The sequence below is a fragment of the Monodelphis domestica genome, chromosome 5 (genome assembly GCF_027887165.1).
Source record: "Monodelphis domestica isolate mMonDom1 chromosome 5, mMonDom1.pri, whole genome shotgun sequence".
NCBI classification, from domain to species: Eukaryota; Metazoa; Chordata; class Mammalia; order Didelphimorphia; family Didelphidae; genus Monodelphis; species Monodelphis domestica.
In genome coordinates, this window is record NC_077231.1 from 99,971,134 (window position 1) to 99,996,567 (window position 25,434).

Sequence of the window (25,434 nt, forward strand, 5' to 3'; positions counted from 1 at the left end):
TGCTAATTCTTTCTTATTTTTAAAAATTCTTATTAATTTATTTCAGTTTTTGCTTTGTTCATATCTTCTTGATTCTCAGAATTTTTATTTTGGTGTTTAAGTTTTAAAATTTTGTTGGTTTTCTCATATTTTTAGTTGTACGTCCAGTATGGTCTCTTCTACGTCTCTTTTGCTGATGACACCATTTGAAGATATAGATTTTCCCCTTAAATACTACTTTGGCTACCTCTCCCAAATATCTCCTCATGTTATTTTATTATTTCAATTATTTGTTCTTTGACATACTGATTACCTTTTATTAAATCATTTAGTATCTGGTAAATTTTAATCATTCCTTTAATAGTTTTTTGTTAAGTACAGTTTCTTTGAAAGGATATATTTAATAGCCTTTGAATCCTTTAAAAATAATATCTGATTTTCTATATTGTTGAGGTTTTATGAGGTGATTACATGGTCTAGTTTGATAAAGATTCCATAGACGTATTAGCATATGTATTCTCCTTTCTAATTCCATAATAGCTCTATTATATCTAACATAGAAATTCTACTTACGGTCTTATTTTCTTTTTTTACTTTTGGGGGGGGATTATGTGTCAGAAAGGAATTCATTGAGATCCCCCATTATTATAATTTGACTTTCTTTCTCCCTAGAACTTTTTTTAGATTTTTCTTAAGTTGTTAGATTTCATGCCATTCAGTATATATATATATATATATATATATATATATATATATATATATATATGTAGATATTGGAAAGAATTCATTGTCTATAGTAACTCTCAGAATAATATAATGTCCAAGTTTATATCTTTAATCAAATCTATTATTGACATTGTTTCTGAAGGCCTTCATTTTACAGGTAAAAAGCAGATGCAGGATTTGATCAAGTTCATGGAGGTAATAAGGAGTAAGTCCAGGGTGTGCACCTTAGTCCTCTGCAGCCAAATCCACCAAATCCAGTCTGTCGATTATTAATAGTTCTTCTTGGCCCTTTATCGAGGAGTTATCTTGAGTCTTGAGGATCTTCCCTACCTCTTCTGCCTGTCACCTCTTGAAGAAGTCCACCTGGTTAGGCTGAATGGGTCTGGTATTGATTTTGAAGTTCTCCCAGGGAGAGATAGGCACCAGTGTTCAGGACTGGGTAGGAAGAGGAGACAGCCCGAGTTTGGTCTGCTGCAGAGGGAACATCTGCAGAGGGAAAGGGAGGGACAGACCCCAGTCCAGAGCCTAGAAGAAGGCTCCCATTCTGGACTGATTCAGGTCTTAAGTCCAAGGAATTCTGGAGTGCTGAGAAACAGGGGTTACAAGATGGATTAGTAGCTATGTGCTCTTCAGGGGGCAAAGTCTCCTTTTTGATCTCCTTTCCTGGACAAGAGATGCTCTGGGGTCCCAAATTATTCCCAGGGCTCTGGAAGAGCCTGGGAGAGAAGAGGATCATGTCATCTCCAGGGGGGAAAGTGCAGTATGAGTCATCCTCAGGGCCACCAGGGTGCAGCTGGGGCATTAGGGAGCCCTGATTCCCTTCCACTTTGTTCTCCTCCTCTTCCTCATTGAAAGGCTCATAAGTGAAATATACCTGGCAGGACTCAACCTCCAGAGCATCAGGAAGGTGGAAGAAAAAGTAACCCTGGTTGGTGAAGCAGCTGGAGAGGGAATGGCCACTGGTCTCTGGGGATCTATAGGCTGGAACCAGTTCCTTGGAAAGCAACAAGCCCAGGTTTGGGTCTTCCTTCTGCATCACCTCCAGTGGAGAGATTTCTGGGGCCAAAATGCTGGTGGAGAAGGAGGCGGTAGGAAAAGGAGAAGAAAGCCACTTCTGCCAGAGGGGAGAAAAGAACATAAAATAGCACGTCATTCCTCATAGGAGTTCAAGTCCCACTCGAGACACTTGGTTACTAGCTATGTGAGCAAGTCTAGGATTCTTTCCCCTATTCCCAGGGCCCTGTTTCTCACTGAAGCTTTGTGCTTCTGGTTAGTGAGAATTTAGCATGTATCTAGGGAGTCCCAGACCCACCACACTGCACTCTCTGGCCATATTTCTAACAGTTGTAAACACACAACATTGAAGATGATTTATACAATGGGTCCAGAGTTGAAGAGGAGAATTAGAACAGCCCTTGTGAGAAAGGTCGTAATCCAGTCATCCTTCACATTTTGGACTTTGCCACCATGTCCTCAAATGGAGTACCAGTCCCTACTGCCATCCTACACACACACACACACACACACACACACACACACAACCATACCTGGAAATCTCCTCCATGCTCTGTGCTCAATGGGGAAAAGAATTTGGAAGGATCTGGAGTGTGATATTTTAGAATCTTCTTCAGCCTGCCAGGAAGAAAGCAAGGATGAGAGAGGATGGACAAAGATGTAGGATGTCCCTCCCCTCTTCCTGGAGTTCTTTTAAAAAAGTAGCAGACAATTGTCATCAGGACTTAGAGGGGAAACTCATGTCTATGCATGTACACGAGCACACATAGCAATGTGTCCATGAACATGCAACAGCATATGCAAATATGATAAATGCACACAATGAAATACACAAGTGTATGTCAATGTATAAAAACACACATGCATGATGTCTGCAAACATGGTACCCACAAAGCAGCCCAATATCCTTAGACATCTATACACACATACATTAGCACAAATGCAAATAAAAGTATGTGAACAATTCACCTGCCCACGAACACTGGCACAAACACAATGCCTACAAGCGTTTGTGTAGATATGGGCATGCATGAATATGTGTAGAACTGTATACACACGTGTACATATGTGTGCACATGCCCTGAGGCTAAGATCCAGAATCAGGGATTTGCTCTGAACACCTGGCTTCTTCCCATACTTCTTCCCACAACCTTTTCTCCAAGGTCTCAAGCCCAGATCATCCACCCACCCATGGGCCAAGTGATGGGAAGGGGTAGACTCTTCACTACTCTTAACCAGAGACAACCAGGAGTTTCCAGGGAAAAGGAAGGGAGAAGGGGTGGGGCTGCCTAGTGAAGGCACAGAGTGAGGGATGGAAGAATCTAGGCAGGAAGGTAGGGCAGAATCTCTTACCATTTCTGGGGGTACCACTTGTACACCAGTAGGAGCAGGAGGATGATGGCCACAGTGCCACAAAGACCCATAATCAAGTGGGGCAGCCAGTAATTAAAGTTAGACCCTGGGAAAAGGAGAAAAAAAGGAATCAGCATCATGGAAGTAAGTCAAATATCAGGGCACATAATGTAGAGAAGGTCCAGTGCCACCCAGACCCCATATAGACTTTATAAGATCAGTACTACCTCATTTTATAAATAAGAAAATGGAGGCTTAGGGAGTTTAAGTGAGCTGTCCAAGGTCTCACCAACTAGTCAGTGAGTGACAAAACCAAGATCAGAATTTAGTTAGGTCTTTTGGCTTCAAACCAAGTGAATGAATTTCCTCTATAGTTCCAATTTAGACAGAATGCTTTCCTCATTCCTGAAAGCAGCTAAAAATTATCTCCATTTTACAGAAGGGGAAACTGAGGCTCATACCAAGGAATTGGTTTGCTCATGACACTTCCTGAGAGCAGGGACTGTCTCTTTTCTTGTATCTTGAGCACTCAGCATAGTATTTCATATGCAGTAGTCACTTCATAATGATTGTTGACTGATTTACACAGCCAAAAAGTAGTAGCAGAGCTTTAGGGAGGCTCACATGGATAGACTCAGGACACTGGAAACATTGTCAAGGCAAAGATTATTTCATTTTTTTTAAACCTTTACCTTCCATCTGGGAATCAATACTATGTATTGGTTCCAAGGCAGAAGAGCGGTAAGGGCTAGACAATGAAGGTTAGGTGACTTGATCAGGGTCCTACAGATTTGAACCCAGGACTTCCCATCTCCAGATTTGGCTCTCAATCCACTGAGCCACTTCGCTGTCCCCAAAATGATCTTTTCTTTAGATACCTTGTGGTTTTGTCCGGAAGACCAGGGTCTGGCTCCAGGGGCTCCAGACTGCTGCAGATGTCATTCTTTCCGGTTTGCCTCGGACCTGGAATTCATACTGCGTGTCAGGAGAGAGCTTTTCAATGCAGACCCACCTCTGATCTTGCTTTATGGACAGCACAGCAGCTTCCTGCAAATGACCAATGAAGTAAGCAGTAAGCATGTGCCCAGAACAGTGCTCAACTAGGCACTGGGAATACAGAGAGCAAAAACAAATGGCAAATAAAGCAATCTTCAGTCTAAGAAGTTTATGTTCTATGAAAGAGACAATATGTGCATGCAGACATCTACAAATCTGTATACAAACTAAGCACAAGGAGATTGGGGAGGGGAGGTGCCAGCAGCAGGAAAGGTCCTATGGAAGAGGCAGGATTTGAAGCCTGCTTTGGAGGAAGCAGAGGGAAGAAGAAGGGCAGTCTGTGTGTGTGTGTGTATGTGTGTATGCGCACGTGCGCACGTGCCACAGCAATGGGAACCTTTAGTTCAGGGAATACCAAGATGAAAAATGAAATAGGGGCCAACTAGGGTGGCACAGTGGATTGAGAGCCAGGACTAGAGCTGGCAGATCCTGGGTTTAAATCTGGCCTCTGCCCCTCCCTACCTGTGTGACCCTGGACCAGTCACTTAACCCCCATTCCCCCTAGCTCTTACCATTCTTCTGCCTTAGAACCAGTATTGATTCTAAGATGGAAGGTAAGGGTTTTTTTAAAAAGTGAAATAATCTTTGCCCTGATGATGCTTCCATTTTCCTAAGTAAAAGCACGGTGTTGGGAGATGGATTGTCTTGTGTTAGGGAGAGCGAGAAAATGTACAAAACCTTAGAGTCCTGGAATCACAGAATCTTGGACTATTGGGATTTAGTCTATATGAGTTTCTATTGTTTGTTTTGCTTACTGTCAACAGAACTCTCTACTTCAGGCTCAGAGCAATTGCAGCAAAATGTTGAAGACAGTGAAGTCTGTCTTTGACACTCACTGCCCCAACAATACATTTCTTCCCTGGGGCAGCTGGGTGGCTCAGTGGATAGAAAGTCAGATGGGAGGTCTGGGGTTCAAATGTGAACTCAGACATTTCTAGCTGTGTGACCCTAGGTAAGTCCCTTACCCCAACTGCCTAGTTCTTGCCACTCTTCTGCCTAGGAACGGATAGTATCAATTTCCAAGACAAAAAGTGAGGGTTTTACAGTAAATGTGTTCTCCCTTCACTGTCTCTTTTCTGGTGGTCTTCACGACCTCATCCTCACACCTTCATGCTCTTTTGCTCTTCCCTTTAGGGCATTTGAATCCAGTATCAAATTCCTTATTCTTTGTACTCAAGTGACATTAACTGATAACAGTTTAAGGCATCTCCCTCTCCATGTCTGATTAAAGTGAAGGGGCTGAAGGGGGACACTTAGTCCTGGTCAGTGTTTCACTTGCAGGTCCCAGATGGCAAAAAAAAAAAAGACCGGAAAGGAGCAGGAAATAAGATTTTGGCTAGAACTTCTTCAAGATGAAAATTGTTCAACAATGATACAAGATGCCTTCATTAACAATAATAATTCTTATACATTACTTTGTATCTTATAATATATTTTGGTACTGACAGATGATTTCATTCTCATCAAGAACTCTAGATAAGGAAGCTCCATTTGTCTAGTACAGATGGATATTTTCTCAGTCAATTGTAGTGTTCAGAGAGTTGACTAGGTGTTTAGGAGATGAAGGGATATTGTCCAGGTTCTCACAGCCAGTATGTGCTCACATCTGGATTCGAATCCAAGTCTTCATCTCTCCCACTACTCAAGGCCAGGTCTCTCAACTACGCCAATCAAGGTTGGTATCTACTCTGAAACTTCTGGTCTTAGAAAGTTGCTTGGGCATTGAAAAGTGGGACCTGAGTCTAGGTCTTCTTGACTAGGCATTCTGCCAAACTGTCTCTGCTCTGATGATCCTTCCATCCCTTGGTCACACCTTTAATATATGTTCTCAGCCTTTTGTATGTGTCCTGGACCCCTTGGGTGAAGTCTGGTGAAGTCTACCAACTTCTTACATGTATAGGCTTCCAAAGGAAATCAATGATCTAGAAATAGTTATCCAAATTCTATTCTTAAAAAGTTCAGAGGTTCTATATTAAGACCTTTTGCTTTAAACTGCCCATCACCACAAGAGGGCCAAAGAGCCTGAAGATGGGTCCTGAACAGAAGCAGGAAAAGGAGGAGTGGGAGTAATTCCCCTAATAACAGCCCAAAGCAGAACGCTCATCTCTTTAGTGCTGGTTCTCCTAAAGTGCCTGTATCCCACAGATGGAGTTCATTACCTTCTTTTGGTGTTGTGCACCTTTCAGCTAGTCGAGCTAATAACCTCTATTGGTCCCTTTCTCAGAATGAAGGTTTCAAGTACATAAAAAATAGGATTACAAAGGGAAACAGTTCCATTGATATAAGGACTATTTTCTACCATTCAGCTTTACAGGTTCTTTGAAACTTCTCCATGGACCTCTTGGTTCACAGGAGAAGAACTCCTAGACTTGAGTTTTGTAAGGATCTTCCCTTCCAACTGTGACATGACTGCAGTAAGCTGAGGTGGGATTAGGCTACACAGGGGGTGAGGCAAAGACTTTCCCCAAAAGGTCCTGGCTTCTGAAGGCTAGTTGTGTCTGGCTGGGTAATAAGGGTGAGGGGAGAAGAGTTGGGAGCAGCCTCAAGGGGTTAAGGAAAACAGAGCAATGGAGCCCAAGCCTCAACACTCACTCACCTCCCAGGGTTTTCCCTGAATCCGATATCTAGCCTCGAACACCAGGTATTTGTCCAGGTAATGGGAGCACATAGGAACATTCCAGGACACATTGTAGGTGTGTTCTTCTTGCTGGTTTAGAGAGAGGTCATTGAGGGTCATCAGTCGGACTGAAGGAGAAAGAGACAGGAAAAGCTGATGGTACTGGGAGGAAACTTCTATACAGTAAAGGCTCAGCTAATCCCTCCTGCTTTTTTTCATCCCATTCCATCCATTTTGTCTGGACCACTGCCCCCATCATCTAGGCTCTCTGGTCTCTAATCTCTGTCCTTCTGTCATGGCCAAAGTATAAGTACTTAATTCAGATGAGAAAAACTAACTGACTACAGAGAGGCATTGGCTAAGACAGTTCAAGAATCCTAGAACCTCAGAAAGGGGAAGCCCCTTAGAACCACATTCAATTCCTAGACCAAGAGGATGAGTAAAAGGACCAAAAAGGAGCATGAACAAAGGAAGAGAAGGACATAGAACCAATGCAGAGTACAAAGTCTAGATCTTGCCTGTCATTGGTATCATGACTTTTTAAATTCATTTATTTATGTATTTGTTTATTTATTTATTTATTTGTTGGTATCATGACTTCTACACGAGTTCTTCCAATTGGTCAGATACAGGAGTTGACTTTCTACTTCTCTCTTTTCCCTCCCTCCCCCCCTCTCAATCTCCCAATCTCTCTCTCCCATTTCCCATTTTATGTGTGAAATAATTGAAGTCCAATGAAGGAAATGATTTTCCTGAGGCCACACAACTTAGGAGTGACAGATTTTTTATTAGGACTCAAGTCCTTTGAGATCTAGCTCCTGATTTTTAACTCCTGCTTCCTAGTTTCTTTAATGTGTGGTTTCTTGGGGAGCAGGTCCTGGGGAAGAGGAGTGTGATTTAGGACCCACATTCAAAAAAAGGAAAAAAAAAGTTGAGTCCATAATCTCCCACCCCACCTTTGATTCTTGACCCAGGGTCCCCTCACTCACTCCTCTGAAAGGGTTCGAAGTCCTCTTCCATGACAAACCTCTGTTCTCCCATTAGACAGCTCACTGTCATGACCATGACATCAGCAGCAGTCAGAGATTGACGCTGGAAGGAAAAGAGATCAGGGCTGCAGTGGGTGATCCTAAAGTCAGGTCCAAAAAGTAAAGGACTGGAGGAAAGTGGACCTACATCATCAATAATACACAACCAAAGCTCTATATAGATTCCCTCTCTCCATACATTGTATTCATAGCTTCTGGAGATCATGGTGATAGTGTCTCAATGGACCTTAAGATCATTCAGCAGAACTTCATCATTTTCCAGGTGACAGAGCTGTAGAATGAAGCCCATAGCCTCACAGGTCACTCCTTCTTTGATTGTCCTCTAGCCTAAGATACCCTCTCCTGCTCTGTTGCTGCCATTTACTTCTATTGTGTCTGGCAAGGCCTAGCTCAGGAAGATTTCAACTACTCCTCTCATCTCTTTTTTGAGAAGATAGAACTAAGATAACTAAAGTCATTCAGTCAAAGTCTCAAAATAATTTAGTGGCAGACCTGAAGCTAGAATTGCATTCAAATCCTGCTGCCAATATCTACTACCTGACTTTGATTGAGTCTCTTCACTTCTCTGGGCCTCAGTTTCCTCATCTGTATAATAAGGAGGTTGGGCTAAAGACTATGAGACCCCCTCCCAATTCTAGAACTGTGGTGTTGTAGAAAGAATGCTAGTTAGTCCTTACTTGAACATTACATACTTGTGGCATAACCTTTGAGTCCCTTTGTTTCCCTAGGCCTCAGTTTCCTCATCTGAAGAAATTGGATCAGACAGCTTTGGAGGCCCTCTCATATCTACATGTAATCCTATGATCCCTTCAGCCATTTAATATGCTATTCCCATGATGGTTGCCTAATATTGAGAGATGATCACATATATGGGAATAGGAGGTGCTCTAGAAGGTTGGGGTATTAGAAACCGCCAGATTTTCCCAGCAGTTTTTATGAAATAGTGGATTTTTGTCCCAAAAGCTGGGTTCTCTGGGTTTGTTGTATATTGTCCTGCTGAGGTCACTTACCCCGAGTCTATTCCAGTGATCCTCCTTTCTGTCTCTTAGCCAGTACCAAATTGTTTTGATGACCGCTGCTTTATAATATAGTCTGAGATCTGGGACTGCAAGGCCCCCTTCCTTTGCATTTTTTTTTTCATTTTTTCCCTGGATATCCTTGATCCTTTGTTCTTCCAAATGAACTTTGTTATGGTTTTTTCTAAATCAGTAAAAAAAATTTTTGGAAGTTCCATGGGTATGGCACTAAATAGATAAATGAGTTTGGGTAGGATGGTCATTTTTATTATATTGACTCATCCTATCCATGAGCAGTTAATGTTTTTCCAATTGTTCAGGTCTAGTTTTAGTTGTGTGGAGAGTGTTTTGTAGTTATGTTCATATAGTTCCTGTGTTTGTCTCAGGAGATAGATTCCTAGGTATTTTATTTTGTCTAAGGTGATTTTGAATGGGATTTCTCTTTCTAGTTTTTGCTGCTGAGCTGTGTTGGAGATATATAGAAAAGCTGATGACTTATGTGGGTTTATTTTGTATCCTGCAACTTTGCTAAAGTTGTTGATTATTTCAATTAGCTTTTTGGTTGAATCTCTAGGATTCTTTAAGTAGACCATCATGTCATCTGCAAAGAGCGATAACTTGGTCTCCTCCTTGCCTATTTTAATGCCTTCAATTTCTTTTTCTTCTCTAATTGCTATAGCTAGTGTTTCTAGTACAATGTGAAATAGTAGAGGTGATAATGGGCATCCTTGTTTCACTCCTGATCTTATTGGGAATGCATCTAGTTTATCCCCATTGCAGATGTTATTAGTTGATGGTTTTAGATATATACTGTTTATTATTTTTAGGAACGACCCTTCTATTCCTATGCTTTCTAGTGTTTTTAATAGGAATGGGTGTTGTATTTTATCAAAGGCTTTTTCTGCATCTATTGAGATAATCATGTGGTTCTTGTTGGTTTGCTTGTTGATGTGGTCAATTATGTGGATGGTTTTCCTAATATTGAACCAGCCCTGCATCCCTGGTATAAATCCTACTTGATCATGGTGGATGACCCTTCTGATCATTTGCTTGAGTCTTTTTGCTAATATCCTATTTAAGATTTTTGCATCTATATTCATTAGGGAGATTGGTCTGTAATTTTCTTTCTCTGTTTTGGCCCAAATTCAAAATGGGTGAATGACTTGAACATAAAGAAGGAAATTATAAGAAAATTAGGCGAACACAGAATAGTATACATGTCAGACCTTTGGGAAGGGAAAGATTTTAAAACCAAGCAAGACTTAGAAAGAAGCACAAAATGCAAAATAAATAATTTGGAATACATCAAATTAAAAAGTTTTTGTACAAACAGAACCAATGTAACTAAAATCAGAAGTAAAGCGACAAATTGGGAAGCAATCTTCATAAAAACCCCTGACAAAGGTTTAATTACTCAAATTTACAAAGAGCTAAATCAATTGTACAAAAAATCAAGCCATTCTCCAATTGATAAATGGGCAAGGGACATGAACAAGCAGTTCTCAGACAAAGAAATCAAAACTATTAATAATCACATGAAAAAGTGTTCTACATCTCTTATAATCAGAGATGCAAATCAAAACAACTCTGAGGTATCACCTCACACCTAGCAGATTGGCTAACATGACAGCTATGGAAAGTAATGAATGCTGGAGGGGATGTGGTAAAGTAGGGACACTAATGCATTGCTGGTGGAGTTGTGAATTGATCCAACCATTCTGGAGGGCAATTTGGAACTATGCCCAAAGGGAGATAAAAGACTGTCTGCCCTTTGATCCAGCCATAGCACTGCTGGGTTTGTACCCCAAAGAGATCATAAGGAAAAAGACTTGTACAAGAATATTCATAGCTACACTCTTTGTGGTGGCCAAAAATTGGAAAATGAGGGTATGCCCTTCAATTGGGGAATGGCTGAACAAATTGTGGTATATGTTGGTGATGGAATACTATTGTGCTCAAAGGAATAATAAAGTGGAGGAATTCCATGGAGACTGGAACAACCTCCAGGAAGTGATGCAGAGTGAAAGGAGCAGAAGCAGGAGAACATTGTACACAGAGACTGATACACTGTGGTCCAATCGAAGGTGATGGACTTCTCCATTAGTGGCAATGCAGTGATCCTGAACAATCTGCAGGGTATCCACAAGCAGAGGATAAACTGTGGGAGTAAAAACACCGAGGAAAAGCAACTGCTTGACTACAGCGGTTGAGGGGACATGACTGAAGAGAGACTCTAAATGAACATTCTAGAGCAAATACCAACAACACGGAAATGGGTTTGAGTCAAGAACACATGTGATACCCAGTAGAATCCGGCTATGGGAGAGGTGGTGGGAGGGGGCGGGGGAGGAAAAAAAATGATCTGTGTTTCCAATGAATAATGATTGGAAATGACCAAATGAAATAATATTAAAAAAAAAAAGAAACCACCAGAGATTTAAGACTAGAAAGCTGGAAGTAATTACAATGATTTAAATCAAAAAATAAAAATAAAATAAAAAGTAATCTAATCTAATCTCTTCCTTTTATGAATGAACAAGCTGAAGCTCAGAGATGTTGGGTCTTTCTTAGTTCGCATAGACAGTAAGTGGAAGAGCCCAGATCTGAAGGCAGGTCTGCTGGCTGTGAGTCTAGATATAGAATAGAAAGAATCTGCCTCTTGCCCAAAGACTCTATCTCCCCTCACCCTCTCTTCCATCTCATCCCTCAATGGATTCCAGCCACTTACATTGAATTCTCCTAAGATCAAGTTACAGGTCCAGAATGTTGGCCCCACATGGAGAAGCTCACAGCTTTGGTTCTCTGTCCTGCCAAAGAAAACATTTTTTTAAAACCTGTTTTATGGAGTCATTTTGGGGAGGGATTGGCCAATCTGTCTATGTCTTGTTTGTTCACAGTTGTTGGCGTGCTGACTCCCCTCATTAGACCATGAACACCTTGGGGGCACAACTTGAAAGAAGCCAATAAATCTGGGACTTGGAGGGAAAGAATTGCAGCCATGGGATGGGGTGGAGATGGGGGAGAGCCAGTGAAAATTCTCAGAGTCAGGAGATGGAGTATGTTGTAAGAGGAACAGCACGGAGGCCAGGGTCACCAAGTCACAGAGTAAACACAAGGAGAGATTGGTTTAAGGTATAAAAAGATTAAAGACGAGGGATTTGGTTTTGAAGGGCTTTGAAAGGTTAGGGGGAGTCACCAGAATTTCTTGAAAGGGAGCATGATATGCACAAATGGAGACTGGCCTCTTCCACTTGGGAAGCCCCAACCCTGCCAGGTCTGCTCTTCAACGTATCATGTATCATGTGTAGAACAAAGCTTAATGAGCCTCATTGTATGGTTTCTTTACCACCTTCAATTCTAGCTTAGCTGACAGTGGGCAAGAGAGGAAAAACAAGCCTGAGAATAACTCACTGGGAATAGAGGGGCCAGCAGGGAGAGCACTCAGGAAACAGAAGAAGCATTAATGGCTTCCAGTTCTTACCGCAGCTTGGACTTGGCATAGATCCGACACTGCTCAACCCTCAAAGTAGGCTCTGGGCTCCAGGTGCAGGAGATATTGGCTCTTGAGTTATAGAAGCAAGAGAGCTGAGAAGAGTCTGGAAGAAATCCAGTCATCAAGCAAGGCTTAAAATCATCCTAGCGGAATCCTTTAACCTTTACTACCTACTTATTCCTATCACCAGCCCTTCCTTTGGGGCATGGATTGATTTCTTCCTTTCTCAATGCAAACAACTCTACATTTGATGGGGTAGGGGTTATTAACCCCATTTGAGAGGTGGAAAAATTGAGTTCCAGAAATGACTCAGTAACTTGCTCAAGGTTACATAGTTAATATGTGGCTCAGAGAAAAACGAGAACCCAAGCTTCCTTACTGCCCTTTCTGGAGTCTTTCTCTTAATCAAAGCTGTAGAGGGTTTTAAGTGACATCTACACTAGAATTACCCATGGTTCATAGGGCATGGAGTTAGAGAGGACCTTAGAGATGATCTATTTTAACCCTCTCAATTTTCAACAAAGGAAAAGTGAAACTCAGAGAAATCTGCTATGGAGAAATTTAAAGCATGGAGTGAGTGAATTTTGGAATTTGGAATAAAAAATAATTCCTAAGGTTACAAAAATGGCAAATGGTAGAAGTAAGATTTGAATCCAAGTTTTCTTCTCCAAGTTCAACACTTTTCCCACTGGCCCACATTGGATTTAGTCATTTTAGAAGAGCATTAAACATTCTTCTAGTCTGTATCCTTCGGTCTTCTCTACTCTTGCCTTAAGCTAGTGTCAACTCCTCAATTTATTAAAAAGACCAGTAGCTGGGGCAGCTAGTTGACTAAGAGGAAAGAAAGCCAGGACTAAAAACAGAAAGTCCTGGGTTCAGATTTGACCTTGGACACTTCCTTAACTGTGTGATCCTGGTCAAATCACTTAACCCCCATTGTCTAGCTCTTACCAATACATAATAATGATGCTAAGATGCAAGGTAAGGGTTTAAATAAATAAATAAAAAATAAAGACTCCAAGGTATATAGGATGGTCCACAACACTGAAAATTTACATCCTGGGCTTTTTCTTAGGATACTCTCAAAACACACACATATACACACAAGCTAGCTGCTGAGTTAAGTTCTGGAGTATGGGTCTGGGAGATGGGTTCTCCCTCCCTGGATCAGAGCAGATGTATAATGGAATCAGTGAACTGAAGCAGACACCAAAGACCATCTAGTTCCTGCCTCTCATTTTACAGAAGAGACAATTGTGCCCAAGAGAGATTCTGGGAGGTGCCTGAGATCACAGAGGGATTAAAGGGAAAGCCTGGTTTTCAAATCAAGTTTAATGCAATGCACACTTCACTAGCTCTCTAGCTATATAATTTCCTTACCTTTTAAGGCTCCTTGGATCAAAGGAAGAGCGAAGAGGAGGAGGAAGAAAGGTAGGTACCATGGAAGAGGAGAATAGGTGGTCATACTCATAGGATGAAGTTGAGAATGAGGTCCCTAGAAAAGAAAATGGAAGGCATAATGTCCCCAATATATTATTGCCCCCACAACTATTACTGTCATAATCCTCAATATCTTTATCACTATCAGGAGCATTGTCACCTCCATTTATCATGACTATCATCATCATCAAAACTGATAGCACTCATGCCTCCATCATCACCCCCTGGCTTCCTTTCAACCCTCCACAGGTGACCCACCTAACATTTGTGGAGGGAGTCTTCCTCTAGTTCCCTCCACATAACAGAGATATCAGTTGAGCATTTAGCTTTCCATCCTTTATTCTCAATAAATGGTAGTCTTCTCTCCTTTGGGAAATCATCCAATGATTTAAGTGGTCCCGACTTTCTTTTCTAAGTGACGATTCTTCTTTATGATATAATGATACTTCAGAAGATGTCTCAAGGCTCTAAGCCAATGAGTATCACAATATCTAAGGAATTCAGGTGTGGGTCACCCAGAAGTGAATGATGGAATGGAGAGGTGCATAGCAGACATAAAAAGGTAATGATATATTATATACTATTTTTGAGTGCTCCCTTCACAAATTATCCTATTCACGTCTTGTATCCTCCCTATCGCTTTTAAATAGAATGTAAATTCCTTAAGAGGAGAAACTGAAGTTTTCCCCTTTGATTTTAACTTGGATCCCCAGCACTTAAAAAAAAAAAAAAACGTATTTTGTAATTAGTTGTGGGGCAGCCTGAAATCAGGAAGACCTGATTTCTGAGTTCAAATTTGACCTCAGACATCAATTAACTATATAATCCTGGGAAAGTCACTTAACCCCATTTGCCTCAGTTTCCTCATCTGTCAAATTTTGGAGAAGGAAATGACAAACCACTTTAGTATCTCTGCCAAGAAAATCCCAAATGGGATCATGAAGAGTCAGACATGACTGAAAACAACTAAACAACAATAACATGTAGTGTGTTCTCAATAAATATTTGCTGAATTGAATTAGAGTGTTAATCCACATTTTATAAATAAAGGTTTAGAGATGTAAACTAAGTTGCCTAGAGCCATAGGGTTAATAATAAATCATTAATATTTATATAATCTCTTAGGGTCTGCAAAGTGCTTTGTAAATATTGATCACATTTTATCCTCTCTTCAGTCTTGGGAAGTAGTTGCTGTTCTTATCCCCATTTTATAGATGAGGAAGATGAGGCACAGAGAAGTTAAATGACTTATCCAGCATTATATAGCTAGTAAGTGTCAAAGGGTAGATTTGAACTCAAGTCTTCCAGACTCTGTGGTCAACATTCTAACTGCATATCACCTAACTAGCTATTAACTAATAAGTATTGGGTCCAACATTCAAAGTAGAGTCTCTGATTTTAAGCCTAGGATTCTTGCCATTATTACATGCTGCTTTTTAGGATCATTGACTTTTGAATCAGAAGATGTTATCGATCACCCTCTTATTTTCAGAGAGGAAAACTGAGGCTCGAAGAGGGCAAATGATTTCAGTAAGTAACAGAGCCAGGATTCAAAGTCAGGTCCTCTGACTCATGGGGTCACACTGCCTCTTTGAAAGTACTCAAAGGAATGGAGAAAGAATGACGGGAAAGAGGCAGTAGGTTGATCATTTGCCTTTGGCCTCTCCAATCATGCTTAAGACATGTAAGGTTGGAGCAAGGAAAAGAATGAGTGGTTTGGGAGGTATGGTTTAACTAAGAGGGCACTTAGGTGATGCAGAGGATAGAGCATTGGGTTTGGAATTGGGAAGATTCATCTTTAGTTCAAATTTAGCCTCAGACTCTTACTCATTGTGTGACCCTAGGTAAGTCACTTAACCCTGTTTGCCTCAGTTCCTTATTTGTAAAATGTGCTGGAGAAGGAAATGGCGAACTACACTAGGATCTTTGCCAAGACAACTCTAAATAGGGTCATGAAAAGTCAGACATGACTGAAAAATGATTGACTGACTCGATTAAGAACAAAGATCCCGGTAGTTACCATCTGGTAAGGGGGCTGCATACAGAAGTCCCTTGTAGCAGATTCAAGTCCACTCAAGTTTTATTCCTGATTCAGCTACCACTGGGGGAGGACGTCTTGGGTCAGGCCTGCTGTTCATCTGTATCCCAGTCTTCTTCTCTGAAAAAGGAGAGAGACAAGAGGGCTCAGGTCTATAGTAAACTCGGTCCAAAGGGGTTGTGAGAGCTTCAGCTCAGGGACTCCTTTCAGACATGCAAATTGCAAATCATCCATGCCTTTAGGTAAGACTTTTGTGATCCCTAAAGAACTGTGAAAATGTGAGCTATTATTGTAATTATGGGCATCACTGTAATCAATCATCACTACAGTGCCGTGCATATATTATGGCCCCTAAGGTTTCCACAAGGGTATTAAGATAAACACTAGAGAAAGAAAGGGGAATTATTTACTTATTATTACTACCACCATCATTGCCATCACCATCACTATTTTTCCCATCATCCATAACTATCATCATCAAAATCATCATTGGGTAATCTTCTCTGTTGTCATTATTAGCTAGGAGGGGCAGCTAGTGGCATCAGATCTGGCCTCAGACACTTCCTAACTGTATAACCTTGGGCAAGTCACTTAATCCCAGCTGCCTAGCTCTTGCTGCCCTTTTGTCTTGGAATTAGAACTAAGACAGAAAGTAAGAGTTATAAGACAAAAAGGATCTGAACCCCAGAAATCTGAATTTGCTATCAGCAAGAGCAGATTCCTTAGCATGCCCATTAATCTCTTTACTTTGAATTTGATCTTCTGTCTTTGACTCTCAGTTATCAGACCCCCCTTATGTGTATGCCTCTCCCAAGAGGTGGAGAGAATTCCCCAATGAGCTCTCCAAAGAGCCATGGAGAGGAAAAATGTTAGCAGGAAGAGTTTACAACTTCTAATGCATGAAAGAAATGGCAGAAGGTATGAAATCTGGTAGATTTATGACTGGAAAAGAGGGGGAGTATAAAATGAAATCATAATAATTATTAATAATAATCAACTCTCCTTTACTCAGTGCATGTTTTAAAGTTCACAAAATACTTTCCTTACAGTAACCCTAAACTTCAAGCAATACAGTCATTATTAACCCAGGTTTATAGAGGAGGAAGCTGAGACTCAAAGAGAGGCAGTGCAGTTCAAGGGGAAGATTGCTGTATCATCAAGGAAAGGAGTTTGAATCCCATCTTTGCCATTTTGCCATCCAAGATTACCTTGTCCTATTGGAGCTTAACTGTATGAATAGAAGATTGTAGTTCTAGAGCTAGAAGGGACCTTAGAAGTCCACAGATTTCCCCTAAGTCACATAGATAGTAAACAGCAGAGTCCAGATTCAGCATACTATCCATTTTCATTGCTTCTCTATGAAATGAAGGACTTGACCCAAATAACCTCTTAAGTCCCTTCCAGCCAATAAAATTAGGTTTCTATGAGGCCCCTGGTCACATAATTAATAAGTTGCAGAATTGGCCCAGGAATCCCAGTGTTCTTCATCTAAGTCTAATGTTCTTACCTCTCTTTATTCCTATGCAATCTAATTTGAGTTATTAGTTACACCCCCTCCATCCCACAATCCACCAGGTTTGCTGTTTGAAGTGCTAGTGAGACGCCAACACTCCATGTTCTCCATAGTTAGGCACTCTGAAGATCATGGTCAGAGGTCAAACTCTCACAATCCATCAGGGCTCCTCTCTCCTTGACTCAGTCACCCTGTTCCTTTCACTGTCTGACTTTCCCAGTGTTCCCTATTCTCTTTCTCCTCACTACTGTGACCTTTCGAATCATTTCAATATGACTTCTACTTTTACCAGCGTACTGAAAACACCTTCTCCCAGGTCACCAGTAGCCTCCTAGTGCACAAAGGCTGTAGTCATCTTCAGTTCTCCTTGCAGTGATCGCTTGGGAGCTTGAATGGGTTCACTAAAAGCAAGTCATGCCATGGTCATCACATACTTGTTTTGTTGGGGCTACCAATCTAACAAATCCAAGGGATAATGTAAATATGGACTGTAATGGTTTCCCACCATAGCCTTGTGGACAATATAGGAGTTGTGGACTACATGATGATACAGTTAGATGAGTTCAAAGACAAAACTTAAAGAATGATGGCACATTAAGATGAGTAGCTAATTAAGGGCAAATCCATCTTTATTTTGCCTTGTAATTAATGAAAGAATGAAGTAATCACTGCAACAGCAACATTTTCCTATCACTTTATGATTTGCAAAACACTTTCCTGGTGTATAAAATAAAGAGTTTGGACTAAGCGACTTGTTCATTCTTCCCAGTTCTGACACCATGATTTGAATGAATCCTTGTTAAACTGGAGAAAGGTGGAGTGTCCCAGAGATCTATCCTTGGTCCTATTCTACTTAACACTTAGCAATGACTTAAGAAGCCCCATGACTAGTGGATAGAGAGATTGGTTCCATTCAAAGGCTATCTCTGATGTCTGAATGACCTTAGCCAAGTCACTAAATATTTCAGGCCCTAGATTCCAAGTTGGGGAAGGTCCAACTTGATTTGGAGGGAAAGTTTTCTAAGTAATCTAATCTAATCCTTTTGAAATAACAGGTCCAATCTCTACCCCACCAGCTTATTGGATAAAGGCAAAGAAGTCATGTGGGTTTAAACAAACTCATGGCATAAATCTGAAAGGTGTATCTAACTAATTAGATGATGGAATTATAATCTAAAAGCTGATAGGCTGAATTAGATAGAAAGGAGATTAATAAGGATAGGCCTTTTACTTTGGTCCAATAATCAGCGGTATGAAGACAGGATGTGGAAAATGTGGGGAGGCAGCAGCTCATGTCTAACCACATCACTCCCCTGTATCAGGGGTTCCTTTTACCTGCACATAGCACAGAACATCAGAGAAAACATCAGAGCTGGGAGAACCCTGAGATATCAATGTGTTAGTGAATTGAAGATTTTACAGAGGGATTTCCTCTTCTGAAAAATGAAGGGTTTGGAGTAGATGGCCTCAGGGGCCTCTCCCAGCTCTAAGGTTCTAATCCTGAGGGAAAATGAGGGTGCCACAGGGAACAAAGCATTGGGTTTGGAGTTATGAAGAACCGGTTCAAATTAAGTCTCAGGCACTTACTAGCTGTGTGACACTGGGCAAATCATTTAACCTCAGACTGCCTCAGTGTCCTCAGTTGTAAAGTGAAGATAATAATAATAGCATGTATTTCACAGGGTTGTAGATAGAATCAAATTTGGTGACATTTATAAAGCACTTAGCACAGTGCCTGGCACAGAATAAGCATTTAATAAATTCACTTTTCTCTCTTCCTATGAGCCTATAGCCTCGGTTCAAATCCAAGGTCTATTTCTTACTGATCCAGTCAATTAAATAAGCCTCAGTTTCTTCATTTGTAAAATAAGGTGATTGGATTCAGCGGCCTCTAATTTTCTTTCCCTTTCTAAGCCTTTGATGATTCTCAAAATATACATCCTCAAAATCTTCTGGACACATTTCTGTTGGAACCCATCCAAGATGGCAAATTGAGTTACTCGCAGAGGAGGCCCTGGTGCCCACTCTAACCAATGAGAATAATAGGAGACATTTGCAGTGATGATATACCAATTTACAGAAATCTGCAGTTAGCAAAGATGTTTTCCTTGATTCCTACTCTAGCACATTCTGTCAGTTTTGTGACTTCTCTTTTGTCCTGAAATTCTATCTAGATTTTATGTTAAATAGTCAGAAAGGCATCACATATATAGATTCCTTAACCTGGCATCTTTGCTTGTTAGAGGGGATCCCATCATCCAATTGTCTTCATTTGCTAAAACCATCTTCTTCACTATTTCCTCTTTGCCCAGGAGCTTCACCTTCTCTTTTTTTCTCTTAATCACCAGCATGATGCCAAGGACACCTTCAGTTAATAAGGAGACAGGGTGCTCATTTGGACTCCATCTGGAGCCAGAGGGGTGAAATCAGATCTGGGCTCATCTATTCACTATCTCTTGAGCAAGGCTTTCCTTTCTTGCTCTATAAGATGAATGGTTGGACTATGACTTCTATCTCTTGCTCCTCTTCCCCTCCCCATGACACTGACTGTCCTTTTATTCTTCCTTTGTTGACTCCATCATAGTCCCTTTAATATTGATTCCAAAACATTCTTCCTTATCTTAAACCCACTACACAACTTTTCCCCCCTCCTTTTCGAAGGAGGAATTTGTCTCCCACTTTATTGAAATAATAAAAGTTCCCTTCCTCTGTTCTCTTACTTCACACCTCAGATTCCCTTTATGTTAGCCATCATTATCTTTCTTGTTCCCTTCTCTGAAGAAGACATGGCCTTTCTTCTTTCCAAGCTCAACCTTTCTCTTGCTTTAGACCCCATTCTCTCCTGCTTCCTCCTGGAACTTACCTCACCTGTGTTCCTCAGTCCCTCTCTTAGCCTTTTCTCTGCTGCAGCCAATCATGCCAACACCTTCCCATCTTCAAGAAAAGCTTCACTTGACCTAGCCATCCTTGGACCTATCTTCTCACATCTCTCTTTCATTTCACCTTCAAACTTATTAAAAAAAACTCTCTACTCTGAATGTCTACATTCCCTCATTTCCCACTTATTTCTCCTTCCTTTGCAATGGGTCTTATGAACACCCCCTTGACAATACTTTCTCTAAGGTTATGAGAACTTTTCTTAGTTGTCAATATGCCTGACTTTTCTACAATTTTTGGAAACCTCTACCTTTTCCCTTTTCCTAGGAACTGGATTCTTCTTTGAATTCTGTTACAGTGCTCCTTGGTTCTCTTTGCTCTCTGGCTGTATCCTCTTAATTTTTTGAAAGAGCTGAGTACAAAACTTAAATTATTGGTCCATCCCAAGACTCTGCCTTGGATTTTTTCTATTCCTTCTGCAACTTTTCTCTTAGTGAACTTTTAAACTCTCCTGTGTTCAATTATAAGCTTTCTGGATAAAATTGTGTTATTGGTCTTACTGGCTTCCCTTCCAACTCCAAAGCTATGATCCTATGAAATAGGATCTTAATCATGACGACTAAATCTAGTTATAGTCACTTAAGATCTCTTTAGAATTAAAGTACTAAATTACATATCACCTGATTATCACTAAATTACATATCTCTAGGTAATCATCCAATAAGCATGCATTTATTAAGATTTGAGCATTGTTCCAAATAGTAGGAATACAATGAAAGGCAAAAATAGTTCCTGCCCTCAAAGAGCTTACATTCTAATGGGAAAGCTAACATGTAAAGAAGTGAGTAGTGATTTGCTCAGGGTTCACATAGTTATTGTCTAATGCAGGAACTAAACTCAGGTCTTCTTGACTCTCTTTGTCATTTCTTTCTCAGCACTAGTCCTTGCCATCTACCCCTTTCTCTTTATCAAATGTGATAATTTGTGAACTTTAAAATGTTATACTAATGCTAATTATTACTGTTATCATCATCATTATCATCTAATTCCACAGCCATCCTTGTTCGGAACTTCTCAGCCTCTCACCATGACTATTGCAATAGTTTCTGAATTTATCTCTCTGCCTTCCATTTCTCCCCTTATCAGTTCTTCTTCTTGAACACAGCTACCAAAGTGATTAGTGAAAATCTGACTATGTAATTCCTCAAGCTCAATAAATTCTAATGACTCCCTATTGCCTTTAAGTTAAAATCTGAGCTCTCCTCTTTAGCTCTTTTCTTTAATGCCTTTTCTTCTACATAGTATTAATACTAAGCATGGGTTCCAAAGCAGAAGATCAATAAAGGCTAGGCAATGGGGATTACGTGACTTGCCCAGGGCTACCCAGCTAGGAAGAGTCTGAGGCTAGATTTGAATCCAAGACCTTCTGTCTTCAGGCCTGGTTCTCGATCTGCTGTACTATCTAGCTACTCCTCTTTAGCATTTAAAGTCCAATACAACCTAACCCACACTTAACTTCAACTTGATTATATCTATTACACCTCCTCCCACATACCACCATTCAAGCCAAACTGGTCTTACTGTGCTCTTCACACAAGAGATCATCTTCTATCTCCATGGCATTGCACTGGATACTTCCCCCACTCCTGCTTGGAATGCAGTGAGTTAGAGCACTAGGTCCAGAGCCAGGAAGATCTGTGTTCAAATTCTGCCTCAGATACTTACTAGCTGTGTGACTTTGGGTAGGTCATATAGTCTCTATCTGTCTCAGTTTCCTCATCTGTAAAATGAAGGAATAACACCATCTACCTTCCAAAGTCATCATTGAGATCAATGAGGTATTTGTAAAGCACTTAGCACAGAGCCTGGCACATAGTAGATGCTTGATGCTTATCCCTTCCTCCCTCCTCATCTAACTCTTAAAATTCCTTGTTTCCTTCAAAACTCTTCTCCAGCACAATCTTCCCTAAATAGTATATGCTCATCGATGCACACATTGTCTCCCCCTATAGAATATAAACTCCCTGAGGGTAGGAACTTTCATTTTTATCTTTGTATTCCCACAGCTAAGATAATATCAGGCATGTAATAGGCAGTTCACAATTCTTGTTAATGGATTCATTATCTCTCCTTCATACTCCCACTCTGTTTCCAACTAACTGCCCACTCATCGATTAGTCTTCATAACATCCTTACCCTTATCTCCACTCAAGGGGCCATCACACTCTCTCATGCTTTCATCACCTCTCACTTGGATTGTTGTGCTAGACTCTAAGCTGCCCTCCCTACATCATCCCTCTTCTCTTTCCAAAATTAATCTTCCAAGCAGAAAGATCTGTCTCACCATGTCACACTCCTGCTTGAAAAGCTTCTATTGTCCCAGGGATAAAAATAGAAACACCTTAGCTTGGAAATCCAAAATCTTCACAACCTGATTTCTGAAAATCTTTCTGACATTTTGGGCTACAGTCCTCCATTAATCAACCCACCAATAAATATTTATTAAGCACCACAGAAATACAAATCATAGGGATTCAAAGACAAAAGATGAACAGTTCCCACCTGCATGACTACTTTGTTGCAAACAAGAGTTCTTCCTGGAACTCAACATTCTATTTCCTGCTTTTTCCTCTTCATAGGTGGTCACCCATGCCTAGGATGCTCTCCCTCCTTATCCTGGCCTTCTAGAATCCCTCCTTTTCTTCAAGACTCATTTCTAAGATTCCCTCCTTTGAATAGCTTTCTCTTTTCAAATGACCTTGTATTGACTTGTCTCTGGGCATATTGTATTCCCTCCATAGAATGTAAGCCACTAGATGGCAGGTAGAGTGTTGGGTTTTTTTCATTGTATCCCCAGGACCTAGCATCATGCCTGACACATAACAAGAAATCATTTAATTGTGGCTCAATTCATTTGATTTCATTATTCTAAGGGTCTTTCTGGCCAGCATGGGAGAGGGAAGGCTTTGGGAGCAAACCATAGAATTTTTATATGGAGATCCTAAAGAAGGAAATCATGATGCTCCACATAGTAGAGATATAGTGCCTCTCTTGGGGACACACTCAAGTTTGTCAATCAATGTCATTCCTAAAACATAGTACCCAGATTAGTGCTGATACTCAAGCTGCAAGAGGATTAAGTGGGCTCCTGCTCTGCTCCTAATTCAGTGGAAGACTTTGAGCAAGTTGAACCCCTTTCTCCTTGGTTCAAGTCCATGGCATCCCAGGATCTTCAAATTAAATTAAAAGGGATCTCAGTGATCCTAATTCCCTCCTGGCACTTGCGCCTTTGAAATCATCCTTTTTATTTTTATTTGTTAAAAACCCTTAGTTTCCATTTTAGAATCGATGATACATATTGGTTCCAAAGCAGAAGAGTGGTAAGGGATAGGCAATGGGGGTTAAGTGACTTGCCCAGGGTCACCCAACTAGTAAGTTTCTGAGGATGAATTTGAACCTAGGACCTCCTGTCTCTAGGGTTGGCTCTCAATCCACTGAGCTACTCAGCTGCCCCTGAAATCTTACAGGAAACTCACTACTGCCCAAGGCAGAAGGTTCCATTATTAGGCAATTTTGCTTTATAGCAAGTTGAACTCTTCCTCTTTAATTCTACCCTTTCCTATTCCCACAAGCTATATGCAACATTAGAGATGCTCTAGTACAGACTTTTCATCTTTCCAATGAGGAGACTTATTAAATGATTTAAAGCTAAGAAGAGACTTTAAAAGAAATTTTCTTACAAATAAAGAAACTGAGGCCTAGAGATGGGAAGTGACTTGTTCTTTGCCTCCCAGGTCCTCATGGTTGGAGACTAGACTAGACCTCTTAGTCTCTTTCTCTTAGTTCTGTTCTCAGCAGCCAAAGAGAACAAGTCTTATTCCTCTTCTATGTTATAATCCTTCAGATACCGGAAGATAGCTCTCATGTTCTCCCTTCCCTCTCTCAAGTTTTCTCATCAGCAGGGTTAATTCTTTTAAGCAATCCTGATAGGAACATCCTGCCTGCCCTCCTGTGGATGTGCTCCAGCTTGTCAGTGGCAGAGGTTGGTTCCAGATGCGGAGCACAACTCAGTAGGAATATCACTTCCCCAGCTCTGGATACTCTTCCTGTAGCCAAGGAAGGCATCAGCTTTGGGGGCCACTCAGCTAGCTGCACAGTCAACTCATAAGTAGATTAACAGTCCTGGCTCTTTTCAAAACCTAGCTCTCATAATTACGAGCTGTCTGACCTTAAACGAATCACATCCTTTATATGGGGAACAATTTCTGCTTTTGAAAATGAGAGCATTAGACTCTGTGATGCCATATGATACCGTAACCTCCAGCTTTCTGCAGGGTGAAGGGGAGGGGAACAGTGGGGGGATCTTTAGTCATAAAGACAGATTTATATCTAATGTGATGAGACAAGGTCAGACATAGTCCCTCTACCTCCCCCCAACCCCTGCCAGCTCAACAGTCTCAGACTCAGAAGGGGAACCTAAGGTGCTCTCCCATTCTTCTAAGGAGGAGGAGGAAGGTGGGTCAAAGGGTACTGGGAAGGGGATCTGGAGGCACCTTCCTCAGCCATTCTCCAGGGCCACCACCACCCTGCTTGGCTGTCCCCAAAGAAATGGAGCAAAAAAAAAAGCTAACAACAAAAAAACCAGTGGATGGTAATCTTTCACCAACAGGGCCCCAGCTCTATCTTACTGCTGGGAAAGATGTGTCAGAATGAAACTGCTTGCAAATGTGCCTGCCTCCACCCCCTCCTTAGCTGGGAAGCATCCCCTAGTAATAACTCCCTTTCCTTGTGGCCCATTATCTTTCCCTCAACGTCTCTATTATGATCCTCTACTATAGCCTTCTTCTCTTCAACAGGTCTCTTAAAGACTACAGCAAAGTATCATGAGGATCATTCACCACAACCGGGTGAGATTTATACCCAGAATGCAAGGCTGATTTAATATTAGGAAAATGATCAGCATTATTGACATATCAATAACCAAACTAACAGACACTACATGATTATCTCAATAGATGTAGAAAAAGCCTTGGACAAAATACAAGATCCATTCCTGTTGAAAACACCAGAAAACATAGGAATAAATGGCTTATTCCTCAAAATAATAAGTAGTATCAATTTAAACGCAAGTATTTGCAATGGGGATGAGTTAGAAGCCTTTCCAAGAAGATCAGGGGTGAAGCAAGGATGCCCATTATCACCACTATTGTTTAATATCATTCTAGAAATGCTAGTTTTAACAATAAGAGAAGAAAAAAGAAGT

General features: G+C 40.9%; 1 protein-coding gene across 1 annotated transcript in view; it reads right to left on the minus strand.

The window, feature by feature from the left end:
• Positions 1 to 747: 747 nt before the first annotated feature.
• IL2RB (interleukin 2 receptor subunit beta) overlaps positions 748 to 25,434 on the minus strand; it is a 28,013-nt gene continuing 3,326 nt past the window's right edge. The window contains exons 2-11 of the mRNA XM_007503448.2: positions 15,764 to 15,901; positions 13,684 to 13,798; positions 12,292 to 12,406; positions 11,539 to 11,617; positions 7,735 to 7,837; positions 6,725 to 6,873; positions 3,951 to 4,119; positions 3,073 to 3,178; positions 2,253 to 2,337; positions 748 to 1,819 (exon numbers count right to left, since the gene is read on the minus strand). Coding sequence (XP_007503510.2) covers positions 1,073 to 1,819; positions 2,253 to 2,337; positions 3,073 to 3,178; positions 3,951 to 4,119; positions 6,725 to 6,873; positions 7,735 to 7,837; positions 11,539 to 11,617; positions 12,292 to 12,406; positions 13,684 to 13,798; positions 15,764 to 15,784 — 1,689 coding nt within the window. The 5' untranslated portion in view covers positions 15,785 to 15,901 and the 3' untranslated portion in view covers positions 748 to 1,072. The remainder of the gene's footprint in view (positions 1,820 to 2,252; positions 2,338 to 3,072; positions 3,179 to 3,950; positions 4,120 to 6,724; positions 6,874 to 7,734; positions 7,838 to 11,538; positions 11,618 to 12,291; positions 12,407 to 13,683; positions 13,799 to 15,763; positions 15,902 to 25,434) is intronic.